Here is a 25600-nt window from a genome sequence, read left to right as displayed (position 1 = left end):
TCAGAAAGACAGTAATTCGTAAACTTGACAAGTAATTTAAAATTAAAAACGATGCCAATTTGAGAGACTTGGTTTGAGTCTAACGTCATATTGTGTAAAAAGATAAATAAAAAGTAAATGTTTGCCCAAGACTACAGTTACGTAATCGTATTATGTCTCAATACCAAAACCAAACTAATAATATATTTGACAAATATCTGGATATCTAGATGTTATGCAACGCGTTCCACGTTATGGATTAAATACTTAATCATTATCTAGGCAAATATCAAGCATTTAACTCATTTATTCACTAGGTCAAAAATCTAGAACTGACTGACTGGGCAAGTCTAATCGATCGAGCCTCCAAAAAATAATGCCCCAGAGGGCGTGTTTCAATAACCTTTGACCTCGCTCGCATATGATGTCATCAACACTGCTGTGAAAGTTCCAACTCGCCTGCAGAAACACCATGCGAAATTGAGCGGTTGATTTCCGCTTATTCCGTCCCTTTTATTGGCTCGTAATTTCGCACAATTCATCTCCCACTACCATGGTTTGATCTGGTGGGATTCGTCAGGTTTTCTTTTGTGTTAAAATGACGTCGACAAGGTAAGAATTGTGGTTGTTTTCCCGACGTTAAACTTGTTTTGAATTTTGTACACCTGTGTACTAGTGGATTGAAATTACTGTGTGAAAATGCATATGAAAGGTGGATGTTCATTTGGATTGGGCAATCTATTAAAGACGAACGTAAAAAAATGAGAATTTTATAAACCTTATTTAGCATTTGCGAATGTGTGTTTATTCAGGCCATACTTTTTGATTTTTTGGATTATAGATCTACCTTTTTTTTCTTCTTTTCTTTTTGCCGAATGAAAAAAAAAAAATCAATTTTAGCCAATTTTTATTTTTTAATTTTTTTATTTAATTATTTATTATTTATTGCAGTGGTAGGTCGTAAAGAAAATAAAAGTATACAACTTACTGTTTACAATATCCCCACATAGCCAGAAAAGTGTCATATGGGCAACTTCTATAATTCTGTGGCTAGCGATACAATGATGTGTGAATGTGACTTTAAATCATCATAAATACATTGATTGAATGGTTTAATACCGGCAGCGCGCATTGTGGTATGGTGTAGTTGAAATTGCGCATTGAGCCTGCTGGCAACCGGTTTGAGGTCGGAGACTTTTGCCCAATTTTTATTTTTTTCTCGCTTCATTTTTTTACTTCATTTTTTTCATTATCTGAAAGGTATTTCACAGAAGAATAACAAATTTCCTTTGCGAAAATTGTGCCTTCAGAGCATTTTTTTTGGGGGGGGGGGACAAATTATTTCCAATTTCACTCATGTTCGATATATTGCCGGTTCGCGCAGGCGCAGCTTTGTGCCATATCGCTAGCCACAGATGTTGCCCATACAGCTGCCGTAACTGTGGCCAGTTCATTTGTTTACAATGTACCAACGCATTGAGACAAATGAAATACAATGAAGAAAGAGATTTGTTGTCACTTTGTTCTATTTTTACTACATGTATTGTCACCAAAAACATGTACTTTCTTTAGTGTATTTTTTTTCCACCTCCATCCCAAACTTCGTTGAAAAGAATTTCCAAAAAAAAAATCCCACAAAAAAACAGACGTCAAAGGATTTGTTTTTAAATTTTAATTCCATCCTCCGACATTGCCTCCTCTAAAAAAAAAGGATCTGTAAAATTATAAATAAGTGTGACTTTATGTGACTTATAGTTATTGTTAACCCTTATTCATGTATATGGCCAGTTTTGACAGGAGTTAAATGTGGCAAATATTCTAATAAAATGTTAAAACTAGAGGCGTGATTCAATTTTAAAATTTGATGCATTTATGGAAAAACAGTAAATTTGTTTGCAAAAAGTTGTCGGATGCAAATGTACAAGTTGATGTGGTTGAGGTATGAAGTAATTAATTGTTTTAAACATCAAAATCAAACTGTTCCTTTCAACCTTTTCAATCATAAATGATTGTTTAAGAAATCTATTCAATGTTTTGTACTATCTAGTGCATGTAAATTAATAGTTGTCAAAAAAAACTGTTCTGTTATTTCTATAGTGAGTTAACAGCACTTTTGCAGAATTAACCCTAACCGCCCTGAATCCTCAAAATCCTCTTTGCCAAAGTGGAGGAATTTGGAGGATTGAGGTTACCGGTACATGGCAAAAGTGCGTTACTGATTTCAGAGGATGCACTTTGTCAAGATCTTGAGCCTGACCTTGTCTTGTTTTTGCTCAGCCATGCATAAATGTAGGCCTGGATTATGCTTGAAATCCTCCGTACTGCTCCAGGATGTCACTGACCAAGTCTCAACATATTAACAGTCACTGCCGCAGGATTTTGCAGCGTTCAGGCAGTGTTCATCCCTCCACGGATCATATTTGCAAGAAATAATGGAGGAATTGGCAGGATTGAGGATGATGCTTTTTTTCCATGAGGCCCATTGGAGGATTTTGCAGGATTGAGGCTACATCCTAGCAAAAAGGCCTAGGGAGTTAGTTAAAGTAAATTTAAAAACCTGTGGCAGTGACTGTCAATACACTGTATGATGAGGCTTGGCCAGTGGCATCCTGGAGCAGAACAGAGGATTGTACAATTGACGGATTATAGGGAATTTATTGAGGTGCTAATAATGTGTAGTTCTTCAAATTTAATTTTTTTGGATAGATTGCATCAACAAGCCTAGTTTCATCTTCAAGCTGTATTGCAAAGCAATGGAGGCCGAGTAAATAACATAGTTTTTCGTCCAGGCTTGTAATGAATGAAGAAGACAGTCCCTCCTTGTTTCCCCCAAGATAGCAGGTTTTCCAAGATGGCAGAGGGATTCTTTAAACCTAACTCCCTAGACCTTTTTTACTAGGATGTAACCTCAATCCTGCAAAATCCTCCAATTGGAGAAATACATGTACATGTAGTAGCCCAAAACCTGCAAATTCCTCCATTATTTCTTGAAAATGGTCCGTTTACCACTGCCTCAATCCTGCAAAATCCTGCGGCAGTGACTGTCAATACATGTATGTTGAGGCTTGGCCAGTGACATCCTGGAGCAGTGCGTAGGATTTCAAGCATAATCCAGGCCTAAATTCTTCCATGGCTGAGCAAAAACAACACAAGGTCCGGCCCAAGACCTTGACAAATTGCATCCTACGAAATCAGTAACGCACTTTTGCCATGAAACCTCAATCCTCCAAATTCCTCCACTTTGTTAAGGAGGATTTTGAAGGATTCAGGGTGGTTATGCTGATACAGAATTGTGCCCAAAGCAAAGAAGCCGTCATCCTTTCTACATAATATAACTACCAATTTGTTGGAAACAAATAGAAATATGATTGACAAAATTTGCAAAGTATATTGCAAATGTATAAATTTAAAAAAAAAAAGGCAGGCGGGGACGGCAAACCGGTTTATTTTTGTACGTGGCCTAACATCATAATAGTGTGTCACTGTATGGGTAAAGTTCCACTTTGTTTTGCAAATCACATGGAACTCATCAACCCAGTTTTTGTTTTTCTGTCAAAGTCTAAAATTATCCTCCAAACCTAAAAGTCAAGGTTAAACATGTTAAATCAGTTGTTACATCGATCATCTTTTTTTTGGGGGGGGGGAGGGGGTTTAAATATTTACAAATGTAGACTATTCCATTCAGCCTGGCAGATTGCTTCACGCACTGAGGGGCAAGTCTGTGATACTAATTTGGATTTACTGAGGAATGTGAACCAGTCGTGGTATTTAGTGCACAGCCAGTATTGCACAGCGGTTTGAAATATTTTGTTACAGAGTCAAGTTAAAGTGCGAATACTTACATTTTATAGCTTCTCTGTGTTGTACAAATGCATGGATTGCAGATTTTATAGTACTGGGTATATTGAAGGCACGGCCATAAAAAAAAATTTTTTTTAAAGCTTGTTGAACTTTGAACTCCTAATACATCATGTTTGTGAAAACGTGGCTTTGTTCCCGGCTTTGACTTCATCGCATTGGTTTCAGAATCATGAAAAAGCCATTAAGTGTTCAAACCCGATAAACATCCTCTAAACTGGCCTCATTTTGTAGACCTATGTTAATGTTCCTTAATAACCCTCTCGCTATCTGAACTGTCACAGGCAGTCAAAAAAACACCAATGCAAGCACTGTGACCAGTCAAATTCAGTCAACAGACAAATGCAGGCAAGTGGTAGGCACAGCTGGCTTGTCAATCACCTACAGTCAAAGCAAAGCTGTATCAAGTTACATAAACAGTCACAGCCAGTCAATCCTGCTTTATGTAGGCTGGGAGCTCTGAACTGTTCGAAACAGCCACTTGATTGATTTTGACTGCAAGGGCAACTTTGCACAGAGTGTATGTTTGCATTGGAGGGTTAAGAAGAAGTTGACCTACGTTGTTGATCTGAAGTAAGGAATCTAAAATCTCCAGGAGCCAACAACAGAGATGAACCCCAAATTTCAAAAATGCCCTTTGTTTACCTTTAATGATGTGCAAAACCCGACCCGAAACCGACCCGAAACCGACTTCGGGTCAGGTCGGGTCGGTTTGTCCATCTTTTCAGTTGGGTAAGGTTGGTTTCGGTTTTGCATTTACATTTCAGGTCGGGTCGGGTCGGTTTGGCCATCTCTTGAAAAAAACAAAATAAACCAAAAGAAACCGAAACAGTTGAGAAATTCAGGTGATGCAATATTGTTGACAGTCACTGTGACCACAGCCCATTGTAGTGTGGCCAACGTGCGTACACAACATACTATCAAGTTCCCAGGGTATTAAATTCTCCAGTCGGATCGGGACTGACGGTGAAAGATTGTAACAGTTTTCATGATACTGCGTTACTCTCGATCAACCCACTGAGTACCCCGGTATGACAGAGAGAGAGACGATGGTTTTTCAAAAGAATTCATGCCACTTGGGTAAGGGCAGGCACAAAAAAAAGTGATCACCGTGTCCAAGCCAGATATTAAGTTTTTTCGGGTCGGTTCGGGTTCAGGTCGGTTCGGTTGGTTTTACCTTATTTTTTGTCGGGTCAGGTGGGGTCAGTTTGAGGGAGTTAAGATCAATTTCGGGTCGGTTTGGCCTGGTCCACCCGACCCGATGCAGATAATTACCTTGCTCCAGTTTTATCATATAAAGAGGATTGAAAGAAATTTTGGCTGCAAAAACGTGCATGTACCTGGACTACAAAAGTACATACATCTGTATGTACTTTTGTAGTAAGGTTACAGCTCCCAAATAATGGAGTAATAGAACTGGTCCTGTGTAAACTATTTACTTAAATAAAAAATAAACATTTTGTAAAACTCTAAAATTACAATCTTCATGTACACGTATCTAGGCAAACTGAAAGAATACGCCCACCCGAAACTGAAAATAAAGTTGAAGGGTTTCAAGTATGCGACCTTTGGTGTAGGTTGACAACTTCGCTAAAGGTACAGTGAAGTTTGGGGGGGTGCGAGGTCGTGAGATGGTGTTGTGATGAGCTTTCAGTATTGTCCTAACGTTTACCACATGTCCGAAATCCGGTGGACGATTTGCTATTTTAACATGTCAATTGATCCGGGATCTGTCGACAGATTATTTGCGATGGAGCCTCAAAACCGAGACCTTTAAACCTGGCGTTCATTTATAACCACCCAACTGGCAACTCATGTACACATGGGCTTGGCATTCTTCAACTTTGCTGACAATATTTTTTTTAAATGTTAGGGGCTGTAGGTCCTGTTCTGTAATATTGTCCTAAAATGTTATCCTTACTAGCCTCTAATAGCCTGAAGGACTATTTAGTCTAAAAGTAAAGAACATTTATAGTTTTGGATCAATCATACATGTAGTTGTAAACAGTCATGGTTCAAGTTGTCAGTGTCAGACAATTTGGCATTGAAGTAAGGTTTGTAACTGAGTTAGTGAAACAAAATGTCGCTGCCAATTGTTCTCATTGTTTTCTTTTAAAAATGTCTTTTAATTGCAGTCAATTGAAGAGGTTGAGTGAGGAGAGCCTTACCAGGCAGCCGGAGGAAGTCTTTGACATCTTGGAGAAACTAGGAGAAGGGTGAGGAACTTGGGTCCAATTTTGGAATTGATGTGGGAGTTTTTGTCCAGTGAGTTTGCAGTCTCACACGCCACGGGCCAAATAAGCCACAGCCACAAGCCAAAAGCCACAGGGCATATACATAAGCCACATGAGCCGCAAGCCATATACGTTTAAGCCACATAAGTCATAAGCCATTTGCTAAGCTATAATCCACAAGCCATAAGCCATAAGCCATAAGCCAGGTACAGAAGCCACATAATTGACCTATCGCTGTTTGCGAGTTAGCCACGCCCCTTTGACAACCCTATGGAGTTTGTGTACACTAAATTTTGTTTGTCTCAGATTTTGCGCGTTCCGCGTCCATTTGTATATCATGTAATTGGACAATATTTCACAAGCTGCGTTGATACGATTCTCACGAGATTCTACCGCGATAGGTCAATTCCAAAGCCAGGTACACAAGTCATTCAAGTCACAAGTCATTTGCATACTCGTAAGTTATATGCCGTGAGCCGTAAACCACAGGCCATGCATGTAAGCCACATAATTCCTGAGCCATCAACATAAGCCATTTAGCTCACCCGCCATTTAACTCACAAGCAAGTAATAAGCCACAAGCCGTACTTGTAATTTAGCCATACATGTACATGCACTTTAATTTGGTTTGAGACGATTAAGTTTTTTATTTTTTAGACCATTCACAAGGAGTTCGGTCCGGCACTCACAAAAATTTCCTCTACAATTCAATTTTGAAAGCCAAAGCCATAGCTGTAACTAAATATAGCATTTGTAGGTCTGGTACCCTGTCTTCTGTGCTGAGGTCCTATGGCAGCATCCTCAAGTCCATGCGCAAGGAGTCCAGTCAGGTGCTTGCCAAAACAGGTGTTTTTCTCTAAGGCTATGGATATTTACCGTATCATGTCAATTTCAAAAGCCAAAGCCATCTAGCCAAAGAAAGTCACTTTGGACACAGCAATTTAAATAACAATTCTTGGTCTGATGCCCAGTCTTCTTTTGCTCAGGTCCTATTGCAGTGTGTATAAGGCCATACACAAGCAGTCCGGTCAAGTATTCACAAAAATGAGTTGTTTTCTCTACGGCTATGGATATTTACTGCATCATTTCAATTTCAAGAGCCAGAGCCATAGCCGAGTACAGTACACAGCAATTTAAATAACAATTCTTGGTCTGGTGCCCCTCCTTCTTTTGCTCAGGTCCTATGGCAGCGTGTTCAAGGCCATGCACAAGGAGTCCGGTCAGGTGCTTGCCATCAAGCAGGTCCCCGTGGACACTGACTTACAAGAGATCATCAAAGAGATCTCCATCATGCAGCAGTGTGATAGCCCCTATGTGGTCAAGTACTATGGCAGCTACTTCAAGAACACAGATCTATGGGTGAGAAGTTGGACATTTAATCAATAATAATAATAACGGGTTCTTATACATGTATAGCGCTTTTAGCTAAGATCAAAGCGCTTTACATCATTATTACCCCTCATTTGGCGAATTAAACATACCAAATACCATCTCAGCTCCCTGGGGAGTATACAGCTCGATGCTGCCATTTTGGTACGAGGCAGCTACAATCAATCACAATAACCATCTCTGCCCTCACAGGTACCCATGTACTCCTGGGTGGAGAGAAGCAATGAGTGACAAAGTGCCTTGTCCAAGGGCACACGCACCATAGCCGCAGGCTGGACTCGAACCCATAACCTGCAAAATTAACCGCAGACCACGAATTCAATGCTCCAGACCATGAGGCCACGACGCTCCACGCAATTCAATTTTCAATTTTAAAGTTGAACAAAGAAATTGACTGGAGCGGGGTTTGAACCTGCGCCATCCGGATTGCCGTTCCGGTGCTCTACCAACTGAGCTATCCAGCCCTTTTTTGGTGGTTCCCCATTTTGTCAGTGTCTTTGTTTAAGGGGCGCTAGTCAGAAGTCCCTTGAAAATTTGGAATTTTATAAGAAATTGGTTAAAAGTGTCTGAGTTCTGATCTGGACCCGTCTGAAAAAAAAAAATTCTGAACCAAATCACAGGGTGTGGGCATAGAAATGCCCCTCGCAGTGGCTGGTTAAAGCTGACATGTCATCGTGTCCGTGAAACAAGGTCGTACATGTATCTCCTAAAATGCCGTGTGACGTCATGTACGTGAAACGTGAGTTTTCAATGTCAAAAGGTTGTATCTCGCTTACAATAACCCGGATGTACACACAAAGTCAATGGATGTCGCGATACGCGAGATACGACCTTGTTGCACGGAGCGTTTTTGCGCGAGGTACGACTTTGTTGCACGGAGCGTTTTTGCGCGATGTACGACTTTGTTGCAGAATCGAGTTACGACCTTGTTGCACTGACGTGACAATATTGGTTAAATTTCTTTTTTTGAAACATTATTTGAAAATGTTCAGTTTCATCAGGACTCTGTAATCAAATGTGTAGAAAAATACAATCTCAAATTTTACAAAGTTTTTTATTTAATTTGTGTTGAAAATTGAAAATGTATTTATTTGTTTATTTATTTACATATTTTTTTATATATTTATTTCAGATCGTGATGGAGTATTGTGGAGCTGGTTCAGTGTCGGACATCATGAGAAGGAGAAATAAAACGGTAAGGAGCGACCAATCTTTCTGATTTCTGCATGCATCTTTTAAAAATGTTTTTAATGAAGTTAGCATATATTTCTCAAAGACCCTTATACTGGGAGTTAAGTGGGAGTTAACTCAGGGATTTTGGAAAATGAGCTGATTTATTTTTGCGCCCAAAATTGCTGAACCATCACTTCTAAAATTTCTCTCATTTTCCCCAAAAACCTCTGTCACTTTGTTTTATTGTACAGTTAACCGAAGATGAGGTTGCCACGATCCTTCAGTCAACTCTTAAAGGTCTGGAGTATCTGCACTTCATGCGTAAGATTCACAGAGACATCAAAGCAGGCAACATCCTCCTCAACAACGAGGGGAACGCCAAGCTGGCGGACTTCGGCGTTGCTGGTCAACTCACTGTAAGAAAAGAATCTTTGTTTTTAACCCTACTCTCTGTTTTGAAGACGACCCGTTGTTTGATAACAAGCCAGTGAAGTTCAGCTAGTAGGGGTGTGGCATGAGAGTGTTTTGGTTTCTGGTGAATCAGGCGAGCGGCTTTGTTTTGAAGTTCTTGGAGCCGATCGAGATCTTGATTCCTGATTCCGGAGAGAAGGGAGTTACAATAATGATTTCACATGGTTGAAAATGGTGTTTCAAATGCAATAAACTGTAGTGAGAAATATTAGCTTGACTTTAAAATGTGAATTCTCCTATTCTCTTTCTGTAGGACACAATGGCCAAAAGGAACACAGTCATCGGTACCCCGTTTTGGATGGCGCCCGAGGTCATCCAGGAGATTGGTTACGACTGCAAGGCCGATATCTGGTCGCTGGGTATCACGGCGTTGGAGATGTGCGAAGGGAAGCCGCCATACGCAGACATTCATCCAATGAGGGTAGGCTATGGAAATCACATGACTGTATCCATGGCAACCATTGTAGTTTGTCATGTGATTGTTTTGTTTGTGTTCTTGTTTTGCCACGACAAGTTTTTTAAACTATTCTCAATAGACTGTCAGTTGAGTCCATCACAAGTTAAAATAAGTGGAGTGCCGTGGCTTCATAGTCTGAGCATTGAATTTGTGGTCTGAGGGTAATTCTGCAGGTTGACAGGTTGACATTTCAATGTCTCCCTAATGCCTCAGCCCCTATTTAGAGGCAACATTTTACTGTCGCAAATAGGCCAGATCGATTGCTTGTCTAATCACAAGTCCATCACAAGTCCATCCTCAGTCAAATCACAAATCCAATACAACTCAATCATAAGCTGTCACAGGTCAGTCAAAAATTCATCACAAGTTGATGACAAGTCCATCATAAGTCTATCACAAGCTGTCAAAGGTCAGTCACGTTTAACAAGTCAAATCACAGGTCCATCACAAGACAAATACCGAGTTCGTCACAAGTTTGGTAACAACTCAGGATGACCAATGACAAAGGAATGCCTTTGTCACAGTTCATTTGAATAGCTTGTGATGGACGTGTGATTGACTTGTGACTGACATGTGATTGACTTGTGATTGACGTGTGATTGACTTGTGATGAACTTGTGATTGACTTGTGATTGACTTGTGACTAACTTGTGATTGACTTGCGACTGACATGTGATTGACTTGTGATGGACTTGTGATTGACTTGTGATGGACTGTGATGACTTGTGATTGACTTGTGAATGACTTGTGACTGACATGTGATTGACTTGTGATGGACTTGTGATTGACTTGTGATGGACTGTGATGACTTGTGATGGACTTGTGATATACATGGGGGGGGGGGGGGACTTGTAAGGACTTACAATTTGTCCTTCCCTGTCTCTCATGATCAGTCACACAACACTTTCTACAGTATACGCACCGAGTCAATTCAAAGATGGAATTTCTCCTTTTTCTCACATCTGCAGGCCATCTTTATGATCCCCACCAAGCCACCGCCCACATTCCACGACCCCGAGGGCTGGTCACCAGAACTGATTGACTTCACCTCTAAATGTCTGGTCAAGAACCCCGAGGAACGAGCGACAGCCACGGACCTACTACAGGTATTGCCTTTCCCACCCAAAAGCTGTATCCTCTCTGAGTGATCCCGTTTGCTATTTCCCAGGTTTGCAGCATTGCTCATGTTGCTAGCATTGTGACTTGGGCCTGATCCCTGGCTACATGTTTTACACAGGTTTATGGCTTTTGACTAGCGCCCCTTGAACAAAGACATTGACAAAATGGGGAACAAAACTGCGTCTTGACCTCGAAATTCTGACCATTATAAGCGAGCGCCTTCTAAATCGGGTCTTTACTAAGCTGTTGTTGTCACAGACATCTAATAAAGCTTAGACACGAAACTGTTGGCAAACTGCTGCGTGTATAGAATATGTCAATTACGCGAACGCTCATCGTGGGCGTCATGTAAACACGCAAGAGGGCGTTTGCATTACGCGCGTTATTTAAAATATTAATGTGACGCCTTCGAAGCCATAGGACGTTGGTCATGCATTGCGTACCATATCCTTATAGGCTGTGTGACGCAATCTATTTTTGCTTACACAATTTACAACGTAAAAGCACAGTAGATGTGACTAGGTTTTTGAGATGTCTATGAGTGTTGTAAATAAAAACATGGCATCCAAATTGACCAATCAACAGCTGAATCCACATTTCTGATCGAAGTGACGTCACAGGTTGTAAAGTCGACTCCGATTGGCGGGCGCGTGGGGTTGCTTGAATTTACATGCTTAGATATATCAGACATTGGACCGGAGACACAGAGGGCTCCATTGGACAACGGGTGATACTCAGACTAGTTCAAACCCCGCTGCAGTCAATTTCTTTCTTCACCTGTTTCAAAGTCAAACGTAATTCAGAGCTATAGCAACAATTAGTTCAGTCTGAAAAGAACGTTTTGGTTTTTTTGTTTTGTTTATTTTTGAAGCACCCGTATATCAAGAGAGCGAAGCCGGTCAGTATACTCCGGGAGATGATCAACGAAGCGAACGAGAATCGCGAGAAGGAGAAACTCAGGCTACAGGCTCAGGACGATGAGGATGACGTAGATGCAGCATCGGTGAGGAAATGGAGTTTTAGTTAATTTCTTTTATTATATTTGGCAAAACTTCAAAATATTGTTTAGTATTTCACCTAAAAAAAAAACCCACAAGAATGAGTTCTTGAGTCTAAACAGTTTCTTTGGTTTACCAAAACAAAATTTGATGTCGTGATATTCGTCTTTTCGCTTCTATAGAGAATGTGCAGTCATGTTCCTAGTCATGTTCCTAGTCATGTTCCTAGTCATGTGACTAGTCATGTGTCTAGTCATGTGACTATCCAGTGAATAATCAAGGTACTTGTGAAGAATGGCAAGTCCTCACAAGTCCATAACAAGTCATCCAATCTATGTATTCAATGCACTGTGACGAAGGCATTCCTTTGTTTTTGTTTTTCTGGTGGTGGGAAAAATCGGAGATTTCAAAAATCCGGTTATCCTGAATTTTTTCAAACCGAATAACGGTTTTCTGATTTCACCGGAAGTTCCCATTCAGCTCACAGTCATGCCAACAAAAGGTGACAAGTGAGGTGCTGCTTGCAATGCCCTCCACAATGATTGGCTATAAGTTGTGAGATTCAGTGGCTACTGGGCCTTTTTCAAAACACGCTATATTGTTGAAAAAAAATCGGTGGGAACTCTCTGATAAGGCCAAATAAACAAAAAATATGTTAAGTGTCCTCGCCCGCTTCCCTTTTGGAGGCCGCCTCCTTTTTTTTTTGCTGTTGTTGAAAAAAAAAAATGAAAAAATTATAAATTTTCAACAGTGACATCATGTTGGCCTCTTTCTCTGTTGCATCTAGCCCAAATAAAGCTGGCATGTCATTTCCTGAGTCCAAGTGGCGGCCATTTAAAAAAAAAAGCTGGCGGCAATCTTGAAAAATAGCCTGGCTGATCGTTTTTTGGGGAAAAAAAGGGCCTCCTCCTTCCTTTTTTTCAAAAAGGCAGGACGCTAAACATGTTTGTTTTTTATTTGGCCGAAGTCGAATGTGCACTTCAAGTAGGGCACAAGAACGCGCTATTAAAACAGACATGCCATTTAAAGTGCCGGCGTCTCAATTGAATCACTGTACCGAACGATCGCTGTTACGATCATTTTCTATGGATCCCGCGATGTTCGTTATAGGTGGCATACCACTGTAGCAAGAAGACCACTAGCAAGTGAATGCAGTTACAATCAGAGCAAATTGGGGAATGTTCCAGTTAATTTCTTTAGCCTGTGTTTCAACAAAACGAAAGGCTTAATTTTTTTTTTAGGGTTAGTTTGGAATATCTGGTTTTCAAAATCCAAGCCGATAAGTGGAAATTCAAAACAAATTTTAATCCCACCACTAGACCGGACTTGTATATCCATATGTGATTTGTTTTTGATTATTATATTTTTATAAAATTTGATTTAATATACATGTAAATGTATGCCAGTTGCTGTTAAATAAATTCTTCGAAATCGTCAATTGACATTGACTGCACATAGGCCTACTCTATATGAATATAGTTGTTCTTCATCCTTTTTCATGTTTGATACTCCTATGCGCATTTTTCTTTCTATTTATTTTAAAAAGCTTAAATGGTCAGAAACTGAAATAGTTGTGAAGAAAATGTCTTTTAGTTAGATCAGTGTGTGGCTACCGTGCTTGAAAAAACTTTGTCCAGCGTCATTCTACTAACAGTTTTACTTAGTATTTGTGACTGAATTTCTTTCCGTAGTTTTCCTCTAATACATTTTCTTGTGTCTTTTTACTGTCCTTTTGTCCTGGTCTGTTTTTCCTAAAAAGACGTGTGTGCAAGGTGACAATCATGATATGTACACTATAGTGGTAAGGTGGTCTAGAAGCATGCCATTTGCATATTGTTGCACCATGTGACTGCTGAATTATTCATGATGAACGTGTCATTGGTATTGTGTGCACTGCATGGTTGATGAATAATTCATTGGAAGTCAAGGTCTGTGTAGTTGCACCGTGTGACTGCTGAATTATTCATGATGAACGTGTCTTTTGTATTTGTGCACGGCCTGGTTGATGAATAATTCATGGTCAAGGTCTGTAGATGCACCATGTGGCTGCTGAAATTATTCATGAGTCATGTTGAATTATTTATGAGGAACGGGTCAGGCGCTTTCACTGCTGAATCATTCATGAGGTGGGCGTGGCATGGAATGATATCCAAACTGGGTGGGCTGCAGTGCATGATGAAAGCCTGCTTATGAATTATTCAACAAGTCCAGTCTATTGGACTGATGCATGCTGATGAATATTCAAAACCTTTTTTGTACACAAAATCCATTTTGGTGAGTCAGTGGTGCATGTTTGAGATGATACGGAGTTAATTTTTTTTTTAAGATGAAATTTTCTCTTTTAGAATGGCAATTTGTTATATCATTTGTTTTTCCCTGTCAAAGTCTGCATTTCTCAAAAGAAAGAAGTGAAATATACATGTGCATGTATGGCTCTACGATAGAGGACAGACACACAGAGGGAGAACAAAAGATCCTTTCAGTTTTCGAGCATTGGGTCTTTTGTTGAAAACGGTCCTTGATCGTACGGTTATGTGCCTAGTCTATGGGAGAGTGTTATATTACAGGGACAAGGGAAACACAAAGCATTGTCCTCGGGCGTATAAAAATTCACGACTGTTTGTTCATGTACACATTACTTTTTTCCAAACAAAATATGTACTCCCACTTTTTTGGCCCATAACCAACAAACAAAAAACTACATCTAAGTGCAAGGTTTTATCATTTGTCACTACAGATTTTTTTTCCACTTCATAATGTTCAGTTCACGGTCTTTGATGTTTTATAAAATCGTTGTGGTAAATGTCATAAAAAATAAACTGTTAATATGTCTGCACATTTACATGAAATTTGTTTTCAGCATTTCAAAGTTTGGGTTCATCAATTATTGTGGAGAACTTTCATTGAGGTCTCTTCCAAAATTTGGATTTGAAACAAGCCTTGAAAATTCAGTCTTTTATCCCATAAAACACAGGTCTTAAAACCCAAGTTTGAGGGGTTTTTTTAAAGCCACATTGCCTATTTTGTATTAGTTGTTGCTTTTTTTTAAGGTAAAATCTTGTTTTTTTTGTTTTTTTTTTTTTTTTTAAAGCCATATTAGATGCTTTATGATTGGCGGTTGTTTTTGAAAGCCAAATTACATGGTTTTTGATTGGTTGTTGCTTTTTTGACCTTTGACCCCTTGTTGCTAACAGGAAGAAGATGAGGTTGATGGTGGCGCGGTAAGCAAGATAGACGCCATCGCATGTCATTCACTGCATGCACCCAAACACAAAAAGCAATCCGTTTTCAGCTTGCAAATTCCTGCTTTTCTGTCACCGTTCAGTTTTGTCATTTTATTAATGCTCTATATGCTTTCTTTTATAATTTGTTTACTTTTTTCCCCAGGAGATATATTTGTGTCACTCTTTTGTGCATTGTTTCTTTCCATTGTTTTTGTTTTCTCCCTATCAAGCTATCAATTTGCAGCATTTCTGTTTTAAAACTATCATTCATACATGTTAATACCTAAGACTGTTTACCCATTTCTATTGGTCGAGAGCCTGTCACGTGACCAGTCTTAAATGGTTGATAAAACACCAGCTAGCTGGTCTTCAACACTTTTCCAGTGTCACATGAAATTTGGACTCTATGAAATCTGGTCCCTTTTACCCTTTTATTGGTTGAACGTTCACAATCCTCAGTTTATTTCATAGTCCTAAACTTACACTACACCGGCACAGCTGCGTTCTGTGCCACAAAGCACAGTATGGGCAACGAGCACCAATCTCCATATAAGGAGTTGTTTACGACTGCTCGTGAGAGGCACATACAGTGTACCATAACATAGCTAGAGGGGTGTTTCAAACAACATGAAGTAAAATAAAACTTGTTGAACAAAATCATTGGAAATTTATTATTTTGGACTTGTTTTGACTGTCTGACCGAAAAGTTATTTATGAATGGGTTTGGCTCGGGTCATTATCAGCGTCCAGACTCCTAACCGGTCTTAATAAACATAGTGTTTCAAACTGGCCAAGCGCACATTTATTCCCTTCTTAAAAAAAACACCCTCTACAAAAAAAATGCTAAATATGTAACCTGCTTATATGTATACTGTACTATCACTAAATCATACATTCTAAATTACAAAAGTGGATTATTTTTTTCCATAAAAGCTGCTTTTAAGTTCTTTCTTTGCTTCAAACTTCCATAATTTGTCGTAGTTTGTTTTATAAATTTCTCATAAAAATCACGTAATGAAATCATTTAGAAAATTGAAACATTACCATTAAATAGCATCCACATTTTATGAAAGACAAATAATCAAATTCCCCTAACTTTACGCCAATGTTCACAAGCTGCACCATTTTTAGCTTTGCAAGAAACTTTAAAATAAACGTTTTGTAAAAAAAAAGACTAAGATTTACTACAGCTAGCCAAGTCTGGCTGTTCTTACTTGAAAAAAAAAGGCGATTTTTGCTTTTCTTATCCATATAAATCGCAACTTTGCACCCCACTTCATCCGTGCTAGCCCCACCTCCCCTTTTCTTCCCATCTTCAAATTGAAGCTTTTAAAGTCGCTCAAGAATTTCCAAAAACTCCAACCGTCCCCGATCCTGCAAAATCCAGCTAGAGGTTTTTGGACGATTTTCAAAGAATGAATGTGCTGACGTAACCTCCCAAATACAAGAAAATCCATCATAGGTGATAGTATAGTGGAGTCCCCTAACATGGCGCACTTTGACGTTTCCCTCGACTTTCCTCATGCAGTGTTGCCAAACCTCTTGGCAAACTTCAAATTCATTCAGTAATAAATACTTGTACCATTTCCTTAATAATACATGCTGTTGAACCTTTGTGAACAATTTCAGTGTCATGAAATTAAGTCAGAAATTCCAAAACGGTGGCATCCGAAAATTGGGCACAAATTCGGCCGAGTGTTCCTTAATGTGACACACTTGAACAAATCTAAAACAAAAAATCCCACGTTAACATTTAATAATTTTTAATAAAGTCGATAAGTTCTGATAAATCCTTGTTATCTCCACTCACATACCCAACTACAAGTTTGTAAGAAGGTTATTTTCTTATTTTTGGCTTCATTTTTAAAAGGGTTCATTGTGCACTTCGAAATAAAATTGGAAAATCATGCCAAAATAGAATTTCTTTGCAACTTTGTAGCGGGTACGCAAACTCAAGATTTACACGCAATGTATGAACGGGAATGTTTAGAGCTTGATGAAATTTCACTTACTGTGAAATTTGAGGTAAAAATATTGCTCTAGCACGGCACAAGAGGCGAAAAATCAAAGTGCGCCACGTTAGGGGCCGCGCCACTTTAGGATTTGTCAACAATACTGGTATATATTGAGTAGATAATACATATTTAATCTTACTGTGTCCTTTCTTATTGGTTGTTTGTTTCATGAAAAGGATGACGATGATGTTATCGACAGCGGTACCATGGTAGCCAGAGGCCGGTCATCGGGGGCGTCCGCCGCCACGGCGTCTGGCCCCACGGAAACAGACTCGGACACTATGATCCTGCACGACAGCGGAACCATGATCGAGCACAACACAGGAACGATGATCGAACACGACACGGGAACCATGATCGAACACGACAGCGGGACAATGATCATGCATGAGGACTCGGGGACCATGATAGATCACGGAGACGCGGGGACGATGGTCCTGCACGACACGGGGACGCTGATCGAGAACGACATGGGGACCATGGTCATCAACGAGGATAAAGAACTGAATGGCGACTCCACAATGAAGAGTAAGGAAGTTTTCAAAATCATGGCATCATTTCAGCTTCGGCTCAAGACTAATTTGGGAGCCTTTATATTGCTCGAACCAATGAACATGCTGCCTCATTTTTTTATGATTGGATGTTCAGTTTCAGAAAATTGACTAAATGTTGAGTCAGTGTCATTCAAATAAGGAATTAAGAGTCATGAAACTGACGCCTGGAACCAAAGCTTAAATTGAAGCCGCGGTTTCGCAAAATTCACCACAAATCTGACATAGATTAATGCTCAGTTAATACTTAATGCTTGGTTGGGAACTGCCAACTAAGGGCTGAATAGCTCTGTTGGTAGAGCACCGGAACGGCAATCCGAAGGTGGCAGGTTCAAACCCTACTCGACCAGTCAATTTCTTTCTTCAACTTTAAAAACAAAGATTAAGGCTGAGATGTGTGAACCATTGCAGTTCCTGAAACGTCAAAACTGATGGATTTCTGAATAAGAACGTGTCCCGGACGCTCATTTCGAGCGCAATTCAAAACAAGATTCGGCAACTTATGAATTCATATCGAGATCCTAGAATATTGTTTTCTCAGAATATACAGCATTCACTGAACTAAACCTTCATCAGGTTAGTTGTTAGGTACCCTTCTTTAGATTTTTAGCTCTTTTGTTGCCTCAACTAAAAAAAAAGGTACAAATGATATACTTACCTTTAAGCCTCACCTTGGCCCAAAACTTTGACTCAGATGACAACCTAGGACCCTTTGACCAAACGTGGTGTAAATTATTCATTTCTTCTTGCCATACAGGAATAGAAACGGACTCGGCAAACCAAAACTACAGACCGCTCTTCATGGACCACTTCGACCGGCAAATCGAGGCCAAGCAAGGCAAAGCTGCGACGCCGGAACAACAACAGCAGCAACAACCGCAACAGCAGTTTGAGACGCCGCAGTTGCTACCGCCAGCACCTCCCTTCAACCAACAGCAGCAGCAGCAGCAACAGCCGCGTGCACAGCACACCCCACCCCAGGCAAAACAAAGCACGCCGACCAAACCGGAAGCCAGCCGACCGTTCCACGACATGGATTTTGATTTTGTAAGTAAAAATGAATTGTAACAAAGGCATTCCTTTGTCATTATTCATCCTGTGATGCGTGTGACCAATTTTGCCATTGACTGGTGATCGGCTTGTGATCTGCCTTGTGATTGATTTATGATTTATGAATTCTGCGTCCATTAGGCCATCAGTTTCGGTCCAAAATTTTGGCCACCGCTATCAAATGAGGGGAATAATCGTCATAGCGATTTTTGGCAAGGTATACACCTCCAGAGTTGGGAAATATGTGATAGCATTGCAGTGGTGGCAGCTTTTGGGTGAAAATGTCCATCAAAATGCTTGTTACCACTCCAGGGGCGGTATACCTTGCGCATGCGCACTATAATCATTCATGCCCTGATTTGATACTGGCCAAACCCCCAGGCTGATGGCCTACAACTGACTTGCCAAAACTTGCAAACGAGAGTAAGTGAGTAGAGTCTGTCCCGAGCCAATATGGCCCATCAGGCCAGTGTTTGTCTCCGGTTTCCTTGGCATGAATTGACTTGAGAATATATTGCCGTGCCCCCTGATGGGATGCCAGTCTATTACAGGTTACTCCCTAGCTAATGCCGGTACCAATCCATGCTCCTTGGTATTGCGGTAATGTGGCTTGCTCAAGGACACAACATATAATCAACAGCAGGATATGACACCCTGACCCTCTGACAACGAGTCACAGACTTGATGACCAAAGGTTTACCTCAAGGTTTACTAGAATTTACAGCTTTTTACAGGTTACCTCAGGGGTAATTTTGCCTTCTTCCCTTACACTTGCCAAAAGGGGGTAATATTGGCATGCTTGACACAGTGCGTGAGGCACTCAACTCACTGCTTTGGCCCGGCTTGAGTCATATGTGAGTAGAGTTGTTCATTGATTCTCTCCTGTGCCACAAGGATTTTTTTCTCCAAGTTCGCTGGTTTTCCTCCCTCTGCAAAAATCACCAAAGAACAAAAGCGATCTGGTTATGCTCCGTGGTCAGACATGGATCGTAGGGCGGCTGCCCAAGGCACCTTTACATGCCTTTGGCTTGGCTGCTTCCTTCGCTATTCAGCTTCTGCTGCGAAAGATAATAATAATCTGGGAGGCTTATCATCCCTACTCCCAACTGAGAAGCTGAATTGCAAAGGACGCGGCTACAACGTGGTCCAGCCGCAGGCATGTAAGGCGCCTTTAGGCAGCCGCCATACGACTCATGTATGACTACGGAGCACAGCCAGAGATCGAAAGTGTTGATTTTGGGGAGGGAGGAAAACCAGAGAGCCCAGAGAAAAAGCCTCGTGGCTCAGGAGAGAACCAACGCAGAACTCTACTCACATATGGTCTGAGCCGGGAATAAAACCCGGGCCACAGTGGTGAGAGGCGGCCACAGTGGTGAGAGGCGAGCGCTTTACGCACTAGCCACCCATGCGCACCAGCCAGCCATGTCAGTAAGCATGAGTAGCCCCCACAATTTACTTATTTTTTAACCCTTACTCCCGAGGCTCTTGCACTAGAAACAGTACTGAACCCAACAAACTTCAACAGCTACACACAGGTTCGGTAAATACTGAGCTACACACAGGTTCAGCATTTACTGGACAAAACCTGCCAAATTTCAACAGGCATTGTACTGACAACAGTGCTACACCTGCCAAACTCCAACAGGTCAAAACTGTTGAATTTGGATTGATTTGGTATGGATGGGTCTTATAGGGTGACTGGCCAGTCATCGTACCAAACCTAACAAAATGAAGCAATGTGTTGGGAACAGAAAGTCATGAAAGGCATTATTGCACTGTATGTAGGCCAACATGCACTGTAAACTGCATGCAGTGTGCATATACATTGTACATGTAGTGTATGTACAGCACAAAGTTGACCAGCAACTGTGCTAGCGAGCAGCCGTGAGTTCACCCACGAAAAAATGCCTGTGTATTCCCCAAAATGCAACAGTTCCACAATTCTCATGCCTTTCTTTCCTGAGCTTGACAGTATTCAACAGGGTCTCCCTAGGCCTTTGGTACTCAGTCCAACAAATTCTAACAAAATGTATGGTACTCAACCAGCCAAAACCTGACAAAACCTACTGTTTGAGTTTGACGGGCTTGAGCTTGTTAGGGTTATTAAGAATCAAGCAAACCGTTTATGTCCTAACTCTGACTTTTTCCTCCCACAATCCCAGTTGAAACAACTCAGCTACGATGACCTCCAGAGCAGGTTACGAGACCTAGACCCTCAGATGGAACAAGAAATCGAAGAACTCCGAAAACGGTACCAGGAGAAGCGAAGACCTATCATCGAGGCCATGGACGTCAAGAGAAAACGGCAACAAAACTTCTGAAAAACAAACTATTTTTTGCATCCTGTAGAATATAATTACACAACAGAAATTTATATAGAAATACTGACAGAAAAATCTATGAGGAAACACGAGGCTTGATAAAATATTACAAGAACTGGACAACATGTGTAAACGCAACTTGTTATTTTTGTAAGGTTAATTTCTTTTTCGAAAGTGAACACTATTTTTGTTTCTAGACATTTTCCATCAAAAGAAGCCTGCTTTGTTTATTGGAAGTTCTAAGAAGAACTTTCTCCAGCTTTCTTCAAGAACTTGTTTTCCACAAGAAAAGCTTACCTTGTTTATTGGAACCAGGCGAGGTTCTGCGAGGGACTTTCTCCAGCTTTTTACAAAGAACCTTTTTTTCTGCAAGAAAAGCTTGCTTTGTTTATTGGAACTGGGCTAGGTTCTACCAAGAACTTTCTCCAGCCTTCTATGGAAAACTTTTTTCAGCATGAAAAGGTTGCCTTGTTTATTGGAACCAGGCGAGGTTCTACGAAGAACTTTCTCCAGCTTTCTATGAAGAACTTTTTTCCACAAGAAAAGCTTACCTTGTTTATTGGAACGAGGCAAGGTTCGAAGAAGAATAGTCTCCAGCTTTCTACAGAGAACTTTTTTCCACAAGAAAAGCTTACCTTGTTTATTGGAACCAGGCGAGGTTCTATGAAGAACTTTCTCTAGCTTTCTACAAAGAACTTTTTTCAACAAGAAAAGCTTGCTTTGTTTAATGGAACCAGCCAAGGTTCTACAAAGAACTTTCTCTAGCTTCTACAAAGACTTTTTGCAGCATGAAAAGGTTACCTTGTTTATTGGAACCAGGCGAGGTTCTACGATGAACTTTCTCCAGCTTTTACAAAGAATTTTTTTAAACAAGAAAAGCTTTCCTTGTTTATTGGACTGGACGAGGCAAGGTTCTACGAAGAACTTTCTTCAGCTTTCTACAAAGAACATTAAGAACAAAGAACAAAAGCTTATCTTGTTTAGTGGAACCAGGCGAGGTTCTACAAAGAACTTTCTTCAGCTTTCTACGTAGGCAACCTAACAAATACTAATGTCGATAAATTATTGAACGCAACCTTGTTTTGGAAAAAAGACACTGACAAGGATCGAGACATACATTGTATCATTTGAGACACAACATAGGAGGCAAAGCTGTACTGCTTTTCCAACTAGATCTACCACTGGTTATTGGACTCCATTCATGCACACAACAGGGCACTTTGAAGGACACTTCACTGGTTCCCTGATGCGATTCGCTGTCTCTGTATGATGCATGAGTACCAGCCTGCACAAGGTAAGATGGCGCCCAGTGGTCCTTCAACTTTGGAATTGTCACATTTTTCAACTTTGAGGGGGTACTTGTTCATGGATTTCGTCTGCAACATGAACAACTTTATTTTCCTTCATGGATTTCGTCTGCAACATGAAAAACTTTATTTTCCTTATTTCCCCAATGGATTCTTGGTATTAATCTTGTGGTGCCTATGTTTGAAAATAGTTTTCTCGACCAGATTTCAAACATACGTGCGGAGATTGAAGGGTTGTCTATCGATGATACCGATGTCGTTTTTTTATTTCCACAGGTTCTTGCTCATATATTTTACGACAGATTTTCAATTGACAATCAGGATTGAATTTAAACAGAGCAAATCATGTTTTTTTTTAGTCAGTGAAATTTTTTGTTTATTAAATGTGTTTTCGTTTATTTAAAAATTAAATAGAAATGCATGGTGTGTGACTGAGTGACTTAAAAGATTATTGTTTCCGATTAATTTTAAGATTAATGAATGTGATTTTGAAGAAAAAAAAGCAGAATCCAAAAAAGTGATGTTTCCAGAAATGGAATTTTTGAACTTAATTTCAATTTTAAATTTGACTTTTAATTTAAGAAAAACAAACATCTTGATCCACAAAAACTTAAGACAAAGTGGAAGAGATCGAACATATGTTTAAAGAACTCTCAATTTTAAAATCATTACTTTCCGAATGGATTCTGTTTTTTTTTTATGAATTCGGTCAAAACAAAAAAGGTTGTGAATATAATATGTAAATATTTCTTCACAAAGGCTATTTTTTCATACAAAGAAACAGTTTAATCACTTTACCTTGTAAGTACGACGCCTTGCTTTATCAAATACTAGTCTACATTTGTAGATATTTTCTTTGTTTTATGTGGCAATAGTGTAGAGATTGTTCGGGCGCTATCCTGTCAACACAAGAAAGGGTGGGCAACTCTTTCAAGAGTTGAAACACATCGGCAGGTGCTATTTTTCACTTTCCGTCGAAAGGGGACACATTTTGTTCTGCGAGATTCCCGAGTCGACCTTTTAACCTTCTAAAGTACGAAGCTCAAACATGCTTCAGTAACATTTTGCCCTGCTCTACATTCTTTAAGATGTTTGTGAAATGTAACATTCTTCACTGCTGACACAATTTTTTTTTTGGCTGTAGGAATGTAGGCCGAGATATTTTTGTTTTAGATCGCAGTTTTGAAATGCAGTATTTATGTTTCGTCAGTTGTGTAGTTCGGAAAAATTGATGAGTCTTGTAGTTTTTTGATTTGTTGGCTATTTGTATATGTGTATATATTTTTTGTGTATAAGAGAATAATTATTTGATTTGAGTAGGTCTTTATTGAGTCCAGGTGATAAATATTGACCATCAATATTCATAATCTATTGATGAATATTGACGATTTGTCTCATATTTATACTGGTGTAAAAATGTTGGGGTTTCTGTGAATATTCATGAATTCTTTATGTGAGCATCACTGAAACTTGAATATTCATAATCTTATCCAGATTTGTCCACATCATGAATATTCGGAGCCTTAAGCTAATAAGTCAGCAAACATCCAACAACGAATGTAAAAAAAACCACCAAAATATCTTAAATGTTAAATTGAAATTGGACACAAAAATTGATAACTATTTGATAAGTATTTGGGATCCTACAGTATAGGTTGTATAAGTTGTTGATATTGCGTGCCTTGAAACACCTACTTTAAATTTAAAACAAAACATGTTTACCGTAATGAAGCATATGGTATGATGGAATCTGAAGGCAAACGTCTGTGGGATTTAAACCACAATAATTTCCGCTTTGCTCCTGCCCCCTTCTTTAGTAGCCCAACCTTTTTTTTCATAAGCCTGCTCCTTGTTTATCAGTCCCCACACTTGTTTGTAAGTTCCGCCCCCTGCTCATTAGGCCATCCCTTGTTGATAAGCTCCACCCTGGTGCATTAGCCTGACCTTGTGCCCCGTTGGTCATTAGCCCACCCCCTTGTTGATAAGCTCCACCCTGGTGCATTAGCCTGGCCCCCTTGTTTACTAGCCCTTCCCCCTTGGTCATTAGCCCACCCCTGTGCATTAGCCCCTCCCTCTTATTCATTGGTCCCTCCCTTTGGTCACGAGTCCCACCCCTTACTAGTAAGCCCCACCCCTTAAAGTAAGCCCCGCCTCTTGTGAATAATCTCTGCCTCTTCCTCGTGGACTTCACCTTTGTTCACTAGTCTGCCCCTTTCTCATATGACCTGCCCCCTTGTTTTGCATTAGCCCTGCCCCTTGAGCATTAACCCTGCCCCTTGATCATTAGCCGCCTCCTCTTGGTCATGAGCCCCGCCCTTTGCTTTTTAGCCTCACCCTTTGCTTTTTAGCCTCGACCTTTGCTTGTGTATAAGCACCAGCCCTTGATTAAAAGCCCGCCCGTTGATCGTTAGCCCAACCCCTTGTTAACCCTGCCTTTGAGGACTGCTTTTTTTCCTTGACTAATTTGGATTGGTTCAGTTGTCACCTGAAGAGCAATACCCGTCAATAAATCAGAGAATTTTCATGATTTGTGTGTCAACATTTCGTGATTAGATTTTTTATTTGTTTCAGAGAATCAAATTTTGATTTTATTTGATTTTATTTCCGCGCTTCTTGATACACAGTAGTCAACCAAATAAACTAAATAAAAATGCAGTGATAAAATGCAAGGGTTACCCCATACAATTTAAATTTTCTCAATCAAATCAAATTTGGCTAAATTTTGATTATAACTGCTTATAATTGCTAATTTTGCAGGAAAAAAACAAACAAATTTGGCCAAAATTTGACCAAAATTTAAAAAAAGTTGGCTTTTTGTCAGAAAAAGTAACATTTGTATTGGGTTAACCTCACATTTTGACCAAAATTGGGCAAAATTAGATTTTTCTCTAAAATTAAAAATTGTAAGGGGGTTAGCCTTGCATTTTGACAAAATTAGGGCAAATATTGATTTTGCTCTAAAATCAAAAATTGTAAGGGGTTAACCTTGTATTTTGATCAAATGAGGGCAAATTTTGATTTTTCTCTAAAATTAAAAATTGTAAGGGGTTAGCCTTGCATTTTTATCAAAATTGGGCAAAATTAGATTTTTGTGAAAAAGTTAAAAATTGTAAGGGGTTAGCCTTGCATTTTGACCAAATTGAGCAAATTTTGATTTTGCTCTGAACTGAAAAATTGTAAGGGGTTAACCTTGTATTTTGATCAAAATTGGGCAAAATTAGATTTTTCTCTAAAATTAAAAATTGTAAGGGGGTTAGCCTTGCATTTTGACAAAATTAGGGCAAATGTTGATTTTGCTCTAAAATCAAAAATTGTAAGGGGTTAACCTTGTATTTTGATCAAATGAGGGCAAATTTTGATTTTTCTCTAAAATTAAAATTGTAAGGGGTTAACCTTGCATTTTGATGAAATTAGGGCAAATTTTGATTTTTCTCTAAAATTAAAAATTGTAAGG

General features: G+C 39.7%; 1 protein-coding gene across 1 annotated transcript; it reads left to right on the top strand.

Moving 5' to 3' along the window:
* Positions 1 to 388: 388 nt before the first annotated feature.
* LOC119724565 (serine/threonine-protein kinase 3-like) lies at positions 389 to 24673 on the top strand. The gene is made up of 12 exons (XM_038195666.1): positions 389 to 591; positions 5973 to 6053; positions 7250 to 7430; positions 8593 to 8655; positions 8885 to 9049; positions 9358 to 9525; positions 10530 to 10667; positions 11552 to 11683; positions 14873 to 14899; positions 17094 to 17445; positions 18226 to 18515; positions 20681 to 24673. The coding sequence occupies exons 1-12, from the start codon at positions 578 to 580 to the stop codon at positions 20837 to 20839; spliced, it is 1770 nt and encodes a 589-aa protein (XP_038051594.1). The 5' UTR covers positions 389 to 577; the 3' UTR covers positions 20840 to 24673.
* Positions 24674 to 25600: the final 927 nt, after the last annotated feature.

Source organism: Patiria miniata, unplaced genomic scaffold (genome assembly GCF_015706575.1).
Source record: "Patiria miniata isolate m_02_andy unplaced genomic scaffold, ASM1570657v1 HiC_scaffold_18, whole genome shotgun sequence".
In the NCBI taxonomy this organism is placed as follows: domain Eukaryota; kingdom Metazoa; phylum Echinodermata; class Asteroidea; order Valvatida; family Asterinidae; genus Patiria; species Patiria miniata.
The sequence above is the reverse complement of the archived record's forward strand: the minus strand, read 5'-3'. Positions and strand labels throughout refer to the sequence as shown.

What these genes read in the sequence shown, in the direction of transcription:
- LOC119724565 (XM_038195666.1), top strand. An exon ending in TGAGAAGGAGAAATAAAACG is followed by an intron (nt 8,656 to 8,884) that starts GTAAGGAGCGAC and finishes TTTATTGTACAG; the next exon opens with TTAACCGAAGATGAGGTTGC. An exon ending in CAGACATTCATCCAATGAGG is followed by an intron (nt 9,526 to 10,529) that starts GTAGGCTATGGA and finishes TCACATCTGCAG; the next exon opens with GCCATCTTTATGATCCCCAC.